This window comes from Struthio camelus, chromosome 4 (assembly GCF_040807025.1).
Source record: "Struthio camelus isolate bStrCam1 chromosome 4, bStrCam1.hap1, whole genome shotgun sequence".
Lineage (NCBI taxonomy): Eukaryota > Metazoa > Chordata > Aves > Struthioniformes > Struthionidae > Struthio > Struthio camelus.
The window spans coordinates 5,908,788-5,918,986 of record NC_090945.1 but is presented as its reverse complement, the minus strand read 5'-3'; the positions used below and the strand labels follow the sequence as shown (position 1 = coordinate 5,918,986).

General features: G+C 56.0%; 2 protein-coding genes across 2 annotated transcripts in view; both read left to right on the top strand.

Annotated features, from left to right (window-relative positions):
* The first annotated feature begins 26 nt into the window (after positions 1–26).
* Positions 27–3,323, top strand: DCTN6 (dynactin subunit 6). The gene is made up of 7 exons (XM_068941193.1): positions 27–150; positions 418–482; positions 565–670; positions 1,466–1,554; positions 1,760–1,807; positions 2,590–2,732; positions 2,887–3,323. Exons 1-7 carry the CDS (start codon positions 128–130, stop codon positions 2,983–2,985), a joined length of 573 nt encoding a protein of 190 aa, XP_068797294.1. The 5' UTR covers positions 27–127; the 3' UTR covers positions 2,986–3,323.
* A 4,839-nt stretch (positions 3,324–8,162) lies between these two features.
* The window catches only part of RBPMS (RNA binding protein, mRNA processing factor), a 46,331-nt gene continuing 44,294 nt past the window's right edge, over positions 8,163–10,199 (top strand). Inside the window, exon 1 of the mRNA XM_068941256.1 lies at positions 8,163–8,308. Coding sequence (XP_068797357.1) covers positions 8,246–8,308 — 63 coding nt within the window. The 5' untranslated portion in view covers positions 8,163–8,245. The remainder of the gene's footprint in view (positions 8,309–10,199) is intronic.

Below are 10,199 nucleotides of genomic sequence, written 5' to 3'. Positions count from 1 at the left end.
AACCCCGAGAGGCTTCTCCCCGCCGCCACCGATCTCTCACACCCCCGGGGCGGACCTGCGCCTGCGCGCGTTGCTCCCTCGCTCTCCCTGCGCAAGCGCCTGCGCAGTCGGTGGCCGGAGCGCCGTCATGGCGGAGAAGGGGCAGAAGAGGTGAGAGGTTCCGCACGCTTTCGCCCGGCGGGCTGGAAGCGGCCCGCGCCGCAGCACCGGCGCCTTCCCGCCGCTTCTCCCTCACCTCAGCGCCGCCCGCGCCCCGCGCCCCAACGGTTCTACCCGCCGCGCGCCCAGCCCCCCACCCCCCCCCGCGCCCCAACGGTTCTACCCGCCGCGCGCCCCAACAGTTTTCCCCGGCGCGCGTCCCCCTCTCCCACCCCAGGCGTGCTCGGCCACCGCCCCCTGACACGCGTGTCCCCGCAGCGTGAAGATCGCGCCCGGGGCCGTGGTGTGCGTGGAGAGCGAGATCCGCGGGGACGTCACCATCGGTAAGGCGCCCCGCCGGCCCGGGAACCGCGGCGCTCCGCCTGCGGGTGGTTCGGCACAGCGCTGCTGACACTGTCTCCGCAGGGCCCCGGACAGTGATCCACCCCAAGGCCAGGATCATCGCGGAAGCGGGGCCCATCGTGATCGGCGAAGGCAACCTCATAGAAGAACAGGCGCTGATCATAAATGGGTCGGTAAAACGCTCCCAAGGGGGCTGTTCTGCAGCCGGGTGGCTCTGGCTGAATTGGCTGTGGTCAGTGCAGGCTGCTAACCCTTTTGTCCCCGCAGATTTGCTGTGGATAGTATCCCTCCAGAACCGGGCAGCAGGGGGAGAAGCTTCATTTTTGATCTCCCCTGTTGTACATCATGGCTTTTTACAGGATGGGTATTCTGTGGATTGTTCAACAAGGACTGGTGCAAAAACTGTAGTTCATCTACTGAAGCAAGCAGGGGTAGAGTGACTGCACTAGTGCAGAGTTGCGCAGTTTTAGCTCCATGGAGATGGTTATATTTCTGGTTCTGTTTCTCATATCTAAGAGTCTCTTAACATGGATCCCTTATCTGACAGTCTTGTCAAATGTGAGGTTGTGTTTACAGCTACTTAAGGAGCAAGGCGTTGACTTTATACTAAGGTAACTAACTTCAGGTAGACAGGCTTCTTAAGGAAAAAAAAAAAGTCTTTATGCTTTTATATGCATATGGCACTATGTCTTGGGGAGAAATCTTCTCTCTAGGAATCCTTGTCCTGCTGACAGATCCTTCTAGTCCTGATTAGAATATGAGACCCTGGGCAAGGACAGGCAGTTTGAAAACGCTGACAGTCTAGTCTAGCCACTTACTTTCTGTTCAGTTGATATCCATCTGAAGGATTGCATGGATAGGACAGCTTTTGTAACAGAATTGAGAGTCATCTGTCAAATAGGACAATATCTTTGGGCAGTATCTTTCTCATGTCAAGATTTGGATGTATTCTTCCATTTTGCAGATATCCAGAAAATATCACCCCGGAAACTGAAGAGGTGGAACCAAAACCAATGGTCATTGGCACCAATAATGTTTTTGAAGTTGGGTGTTGTATCCTTGCTCTGCAGTGAAGTTAGACTTTCTAATACACCATGCTTCCAGACCTGCACAAAAGGAAGCGCGTGTGGACTCCAGTGGGGTTTAAACATCCCAGGGCTATTTAAGATGCAGGATGTTGGTTTAAACAGAGTATCAGGGTTTACTCTTTGAAATAAAAGCTAAGAATTGTACGTTTCTCCTTAACATTTACTTTTAGATTCACAAGCAATGAAAGTGGGAGATAACAATGTAATTGAATCAAAAGGTGAGCATCAGGTTTGTTCTTTGCCCTTGTCTGCAAAAGACTCACTTTTGCAGAATACTGGAAATGGCAAAGGATTACGTTGCGTTGTCTTTAGCTGAGCCTGAGCTACAGCTTACTGCGTGTTATAGCCACAAAGTCACGTTTTTAATGCTAGTGAACCTGGTGGCAACCTTGACGGGGTTCGACGCGTTAACATTGCGGCTGCTTGTCTGCAGAACGCATGTGTGTTACTGTGTTGGTGGGAGCTGGGTTTGGCTGTCTCTTTCTCTTGAAACTGAGCAGTTAGTGATTTTGGTGTTTGATGATGCAGGGTTTAACCACAGTATGGGCACATAAACACTAGCATTTTGGTTTTAGTTTTAGGGTTGTCCCTGATGGCTGCGCTTTAGTTTACGTGCAGAGCGGTCCATGAGCACGTGGTCTGGACTGGATTCCTTTCAGATAAAACTAAGCCAGAACTGTTTTGGCTGTTCTGTTCACAGTCCCTGTTCAGTCCATGGGATTAGACTAGAGCTAGTCTGAAGTCAAAAGCCTCTCATGAGAGGGGCGGGTCTTCAGCAGGGAGTATCCATGGTAAAGCTTTGCTCCCAGCTCCCAGGAGGAGTTTCAGCATAGTACCATTGAGTTAGGTGACAGGATTGGGGGTAGGAGGAGGTTATTGAGGAATTGTGAACGCTGAAGGAAGTTGGGCAGAGAAAGGAGTCTGAAAAGCTGCATGTGGCTTTGAGTATGCCTGTCTCCCCTTTTCAACTCCTGCAGGGATTTCTCTCTCTCTGTTGCAGCATTTGTTGGTAGAAACGTGATTCTGACAAGCGGCTGCATCATCGGGGCCTGCTGTAACATCAACACCTACGAGGTGATCCCCGAGAACACTGTCATCTATGGGGCTGACTGCCTCCGTCGAGTGCAGACCGAACGGCCGCAGGTGGGTGTCACGCCACGCAAGGAGCTGTGTCTCCACAGGCTAGGCCACAAGGGTCTCTGTCCCCCTTCTTGCAGTGAGGCCTGTGCCTGACACCAGGTGGTAAGCTCCTGTGCCTTTGTTTCCAGCCCATTTCTGACAGTGTCTTTCTTTCCAGCCCCAAACACTGCAGTTGGATTTCCTGATGAAGATCTTGCCAAATTACCATCATCTGAAGAAGACCATGAAAGCCACATCCACTCCTGTTAAGAGCTGAGAACCCTCTGCTATTGGTTGCTGACCTGGGATTGCGTGTTGTCCTTTTAAGCACTACACAGCCACTGGAAGTGGCTGGTCTCTGCATCCTTCATCCCATTCCAGAAAAACTGCCTTGCTTATTTATGTTCTTTATTTATAACCCGCCAAGCATCTGAAAACAGCTTTGGATCTGTGTCTCTTGGGCACTCACTTTAATATTATACGTGCTTTGTTTTGGGAATAAAATAGCACTGGTTATTTTTACAAAATGGAATTACAGTCCTTTCTGATTAGAGTCTGGGTTAGGTAACACTTCGGAGTGTGCTGTATACTGTTAATAAAAGTATTGACCACTGCTTTACGATTCCAGCGGTGCTGTTTTATCAAAGCTTTCAGACCAAGGTGGTCCTGAAGTCCCGCAACAACGTTCTCTATGTGAGCGTCAGACAAATCCCTTTCCATCCATGCAAAAGGACCTTGTTTGGGCAAGCTGCTCACCTGCCATGCTGTGGCTGCAGCAGCGGCCTGCTACCTGCTCACCAGCTCACAGGTGGCCGGCTCCTGTAGTTCACATGACGCTACACCAGAGACAGCTGTGGCACAGAGGTGCCGCTTCTTTGCTGCCTGTTCCTTCCCGAGCCAGCCGGCAGAGGGAGATGGGGTCACGCTAGGGAAGGGCGGTGGAAAGCCTGGCTGGTCAGGGTGAGGAGGGCGGGAGTTGTGGTGTGCCCAGGCTGCGCACCCCAAAATTCAAGGGTGGGGTGGGGCCCGACCTGGCAGCAGGGTCAGCAAGGCTCCTCAGGGGGGGCCTGTCGGCAGCATTGCACCCTGAGAGCAGGTCTATGCGGTGCAGCTGGCAGAGCTGGTGTGCGCGGTGCTGCCTGGCGGGCGAGGAATGCCTGGAATGGTCTTGGAAACAGAGAAGAAAGAGGTCCTTAAAGCCACCTGCAGAAGCAAGCGGGGCTCCCCGCAGAACTCGCAGGCAGGCTTTCTTGGTCGAGCACATCCATCTTTCCCAGCCTGGGCCAGGTTTCCCAGGGAAAGCCCTTGCCCTGGTGCTCATTAGTGAGTCTGTGTAGGGCAGAGCAGCACCCCCATCTTGTGCCTGCTCAAAGCCTTGTCCCTCACACCGCCCTCTTCAGGGCTCCTTTTTCTCTCCCGAGTGGCCTTGTGCTGCTTAAGCGTTTGCACATATGTGAGAGACAAGGTGCAGCCAGACCTGCAGCTCCCTACGCTGTCAGCACTATATGCTTATGATACGCTGTGGGCCTTACAGCCAGCGATGGTACAGGTATGATAGAGGAAGCCATGGTACTTGACTCCTCTCCTATGAAGAAAGGCTGAGAGAGCTGGGCCTGTTCAGGCTGGAGAAGAGCAGACTGAGTGGCGATCTCATCAACATGTACAAGTATCTGAAGGGGGGGTGTCAAGAGGATGAGGCCAGTCTCTTCTCCGTGGTGCTCAGCGACAGGACAAGAGGCAACGGGCAGAAACTGAACCACAGGAAGTTCCACCTAAACCTGAGAAAAAACTTCTTGACTGTGAGGGTGACAGAGCACTGGAAGAGGTTGCCCAGAGAGGTAGTGGAGTCTCCTTCGCTGGAGATATTCAAAACCCACCTGGATGTGATCCTGGGAAATATGCTCTAGGTGACCCTGCTTGAGCAGGGGGGTTGGAGTAGATGATCTCCAGAGGTCCCTTCCAACCTCAACCATTCTGTGATTCTGAGATTCTGTGACTCCACCGGGCAGGGGGGGCACAGAGCCTGCCAAAGTGGCACGTCTTATTCAACAGCCGGAAACTGGTTATCAATACACAAGATTTCCTCCCTCTCATTTGGCTCTTCCTACAACTAAGTCAGCTTTTTCCAAACAATTATTCTCCATGGGATTGCAGAACTACTGACAACACTGCGCAGCATAGTCCGATACCTGCCTGTTTTTTCTTCACTTACCTGTAGGCTGTAAGAGACAGCAAGTGCTAGAAAAGTGGTGACACCCTCTCTCCTCTGACCGCTGAAAACTGCCTTCTGTTCAGCTTGCTTTTCAGCCCATTCACTCGGCGCTGTGGCAAGATTGGAGCACAGCTGCAGCTTCTATGGCCGTCTGCTGCACTTCTGGGGAGCTTCAGATGTGCACAAGTTTTCAGGCAGATGAATGTCACGCTGACCCATAGAGATGTTTTTCATAACTTTCCCTTCTACCTTTGTAAAATATGTTCTGCAGTTTTATCCCAATGCAGAACAAAACTGAGTGTTGGAAGGAACAGAATTTCTCGCAGGAGAGAAAGCAAGAGCCACTGTTTGTACTGGAACCCCAAACTTCAGCTGAGATGCAGGAAACTGTTTGCTACGGCATTCCCTGCTTGCAACTTTAATGCGGACGGATTTGGAACCGAGGATTTCAGGTAGAGCACGGCTTGACATAAAAGCGAGGGAACGTGCACTACAACTAATAAGATTTTCTCCTTAAACTTACAGGGATATCAAAAAGCTGGATTTGGGCCTTGAATTTCCAAACTGCGGCCCATTGCTGCTTGGAAACTGTGTGGCTATTCTCCAAAGCAGTCTAAATACGGGCTGCAAATATTGTCACAAATATGACAGTTTCCATCTAATTGAGGTAGACCCCGCCAAGTTTTCTTGTTCAGATGACCAGAAAGATCTTGCAGTTGAAAACAATGGAAGAGAAAGTAATGAAATCAGGGTGAACCGCGCGGACTTCCATATATGCCACTGAACTCAAATAATGCCTCTTACGTGCTTAGCAGCGTGGTTTCAAACAGGCAATTGAAAAAAAAAGACATGTTGGAGCTGGAAAAACAAAAAAGTTGCACCAGTGCAGAGCCCCGGGTGGTGGCTGCTGCGAGAAAGCACAACGTTCCTGCGGGTCCACGCTCGGAAGCGGTCATTTGAAGCCACCTATGAAAAAAATAAGCCTCGTACGCTAGCCTGAGTTGACCTGTTGGGCAGTCGTGGAAAAGCCTCTTTTCTGCTCACTTTTCATGCTCGCTTTCAGAGCTACAGGGGCCTGCTATGTCTTCACCTCGCAGGGGAAAGCAGGGAAGCAGCCTGGGTAGCCACCAAAGGGCCCCTTGGCCCAGCTAAGGGGCTATCAGTCGAGCGCCGCTGTCAGCAAAAGCGTTCCTCCGACAGCAAGCACGCTGCAAGTACGCTCGGCAAAACCTGTGGCGTGGCACGGGAAAGATTAAACAAATCTCTCCTTTCCTCCTCGAGCCACCTTAAATTTCATACCCTGTAGGACAACAGCGCCCTCAATAGCTGCTACAGGGGTTTTCTCCTCTCAGAGGTAAAGAAAGGCCAGGTTTCTTTCTTAACTCCCAGGCTTTCATTCGTATTTGTTCTGCTTCTTTGTTTCCTTGATTGCTTTTCAAGAAAGCTTTGAACAGTTAATACAATTCTGACAGAAACAGAAATGCTCTCTTATTACAGAGGCACCCAGAGGGCTGGTAAATATTACACTAGGCTTGTGCCTCAAAAGTGACTTTTTTGCTGAAAAAGCCCACCAGCCCATCCCAAACTTTCCATGGATAATGGGCCATTTCCAGGCCTATAAGGGCCCTATCCTAGGAAACCAAACATACAACTCCAGGAAGAATATGCTGCTAAATTTGTTCGGTTCTCTCCCCTGGGAGTGGTTTAAACCCAGCTGTTCCTCATGTCCTAAAAATGAGGCAAATTTTCAAAATCTCTTCCTCTGAGGTAAATTCCCAGCAACAGCCCTATTGCCGTGCAGCCGCTGAGCAGCTCTACACCATGTTTGGGGAGAAAGCAGCAAAGCACGGACGGTACACGACAGGTTCCCGCGGGATCCTGCACCCCCGGCTCTCTCCAGGGCTGATACTGATTTTGGGCTGCTCACTCACCTTCTGATAATGAACAGCACATACAGGTAAATCCAGCAGCACACTGAATTTATCCCAACGGCCCCGGCCACGATTTCTAACTGTGGTGGCTCAGGTTTTCTGACTGTAGGCACCGTCCTACCAGGAAGAGAGAGAGGTGGGAGACCAAGACACCAGTCCTCAAACGAATCCCGATTGCCTCTCTTCCCAGCATGGTGAGGTTGCACCTGTGCCACAACTCTGCAGAAGCCTGCAGACCAGGGGCACCGTCGCTCTGCTAAAAACCCCCCATCCCATCTTTTTCCCGGTGGTGAGTGAGGTCCCTTCTTTTTCCCCTGCTCACCAAGGTAACATGTTTTTTTTAGAAGTGCTCGGGCCTCTGCCTGCTCTTTCTGACCCTGAGGCTGCTCAGGTGGCTCGCAGGGCCACCTGCTATCCCAGCCGGACATCTCCCCGCTCCCGGAAATTCGGACCGCACGGCTAGTTTCAATCTAGCTCCCACCAGGACAAGTTCTGCTCTGTAGGGGAACATTTTTTGAGAGGTTGGAAGCTTGCCAGGTGACGTTGGGGGCATTTCGGGTAAGCGCTGCCACATGGGAGGGACACTTAGCCCCCCGGAAGAGAGGGGCTCGCGTCCCCTCGCCTGCCCAGCGCCGCGGGAGCAGCCTCCGCCCGCGCCCGAGTGGCCCCAGTGTGGGTAGGACGAGCGGCCCAGGGCGACGCGCAGACGGACAGCTGTATTCGATTTGGCCGCTCTCTCCAGAAAGGCAGGCTGAGCCTTGAGGACCGCGCGTGGCCCTCCTATCTGCTGATGGGGCCGTTTATCCCCCGGGGGCAATCCCGACCTCCGTTAAAACTTGTTTAGCTCTCCGTAGTCTAATCCCCTCGGCCAGCCTGCCTCCTCGGGCCTGGAGGGCTGCTCGGGAGGAGGCGACCGGCTCGGCCCCGCTCACGCCACGTGCTGCGCGAGCCCCTCTCGCTGCCGCCGCCTGACGCAGGCAGTTTGCCAGGTTCGCTGTTCCCCCCGCGGAAAGGTGCTACGGACGGAGGCGTTAAGCGTCAGCTCGCCTGGCGCGCACGGAGACGCTTTTAGGGACTTTTCCCCGAATGCCGGGGCAGGTTTTTGGAAATGAGCAGGGCCACCCCCCAGCCCCTTTCAGCATCTGATGCCAGACGACTGACGAGGGACGGGGAGCACAAGCCGGACGCGGCGACAAAACGCGACGAGCGTCGCCCCCAGCGCCTGGGCGGCCCCACGCGCGCGGCGCCCCCGCCCCCCACGCCGCCTTGGCCCCGCCCCCCGCCCTAGACGCCCCGCCCCCCACCGGCCCGGCCCCTCCCACCACCGCCGCCGCCCGCCCGCCCGCCGCCGCCGCCGCCGCCGCCGGCGGGAGCAGCCTGGCCGCGCACGCAGCATGAGCAACCTCCCCGCCGAGCGGGACGGCGGCCCCGCCGAGCCCGGCCTGCCCGAGGAGGAGGTAGCGGGGTCCTGGGGGGCGGCGTGGGGTGGGGACGGGGACTCCTCGCCCCTCTGCCGGGCCGCCGTGGCGGGGGGGAGAGGTGCGGCTGGAGCCGCGGCTCTCCGCGGAGGCGGCGGCGGCGGACGCGCGGGCTGTGACACGGGGGCATCCGCGTTGGCCCGGCCAGAAAGTTTGAAGGGGGCGGTGGGGGTGACCGAAACAGGGCAAACCTCTCGCATCGGCGAGCGTGAAGCCGGGGTTTGGGGTTTTGGGGGGGGGGGGTTATTTTTTTGTTTTTTTCCCCCCGCAAGCGTCCGGGAAGGGGTTATTTGGCCGCGTCGTCCCAACAAAGTTGAATTTGCCGGCTGAAGGCGGGCGGAGCGGCGGGCAGGCTCCGGCGGCGCAGGGCAAAGTGGTGCTGCTCGACCCCTTTGGAGCTGGGGCAGGAGGGCCTGTTTCCTCGGCCCCCAAAGCAGCTTGGGGGCCGCTGAAGGACGCGGAGAGGTTAGGGGGAGGGAGGCGTGTGGGGAAAAAATGCACCCCGGCCTTTTGTTGCAAGGCGTCGGACACCGTCAGGACCGTCCCTGCCCCAACCTGGTGGTGCTGAGCGTGGTTGCAGCTGAAGGAAACTGCTTTGGGACCGCGCCGGGCCTGTGTGGGCCAAGGGCAAAGGTGCTGAGAAAGGAGGAGCCGCGTCCCTAGGGCTTTGTCTTGCCCGGGGAGGGGTGATGGCAGCAGGTGCCACCAGGGCACGAAGAGAAGAAGGGGATCGGCCCCAGGAGCGTATCATAGCGGGCTTGGAGAGGGAGGACGGACAGGTGGTACCGTGCGGTGCTGGGTTCCTGCTCTGTGCTGCGAGCGTGGCTTTAGGAAGGGGCCGGTTGCTGGTGCTCGCAAGCTGGGCTCCTTTCCCACCATGGCAGGTCCTTCCCGCACCTGCCTCCTCCTGTGCCAAGCCGGCAGGTACTTCGCTGGCACAAGCTTATACCGGCGCCGGCTGGAAGCGCTGGCGCTTGGGAGTATTTGCGTAAGGACGCTCGGAGCGGGTTGCCTAGCCACTGGGTTGTGCATACCTCTCCCCTTCCTGGGAGGTCATGCCGGAGGGCTTTTCTTTAAACTTTGTGCCCTCCCTCTCCCCCCGATGCTGTGTTTTACCCCAAAAGAGGAAGAAGCAGACCCTGTCTTGAGGCTGTAGATCCTGTGCCGGGAAGGCGGGAGGTCGGGGCATGTGGGCTCCCACAGCAGGGAAACCCGCAGGCTTTCCGGAGGTTAAAGCAACGGTGCTGCGACGTGTGATGGGCCCCCGGTTTCCGTGCGGGTCTGGCCCAGAGCCTAAGCCGACGCTCGGATAAGTCCGGCCAGTTCTCCTTTGTCTTCCCGGGGCTCGCGGGAGTTGCTCCAGCCTCTCCTGGCAACGGGCAGGATGCGTGGGGCATCCCCTTCCCTGTCGCTCCAGCCCCGTTCAGCGCTGACTGGCGTGGGTGAGCCGCGGGTTGGAAGGTCCCGGCAGAGGAGCCTGGCAGGGGTAGAGCCGTTGGAAAAGAGGTCGCGTAGCTACGGCCGGGCGAGAACGGCATGTAAAAGAATAGACGGAGGCCTTATTTGGTAGCGGAGCAGCTCCAGGGAGTCCAGCCCTTGTCTCCATGGCCGTGCCAGCTCCCCCAGCGCGGCTCCCAGCACAGCGCGGCTGGGCTGGTGGAAACGCTGCTGGCGTTGCTGACTGTATCGTCCCAGGAGGTTGTGGGGGGCTCGGGCACGGGCAGGGGGCAGCCAGGGTGGGGAGAGAAAGGGTGGCACGAGCAGGGCTAGGCACCCCTGGGGACGCTTCCTAGCGGGAACATCTCCAGCAAGTCGGTAAGCTTTCCCTGCGCAGCCACCTCGCCCCGTGGTGGAGCTACGAAGACTTCCC

What these genes read in the sequence shown, in the direction of transcription:
- DCTN6 (XM_068941193.1), top strand. Translation starts at nt 128, where the DNA reads ATGGCGGAGAAGGGGCAGAAGAG. An exon ending in CCGCGGGGACGTCACCATCG is followed by an intron (nt 483 to 564) that starts GTAAGGCGCCCC and finishes CTGTCTCCGCAG; the next exon opens with GGCCCCGGACAGTGATCCAC. An exon ending in TGCAGACCGAACGGCCGCAG is followed by an intron (nt 2,733 to 2,886) that starts GTGGGTGTCACG and finishes CTTTCTTTCCAG; the next exon opens with CCCCAAACACTGCAGTTGGA.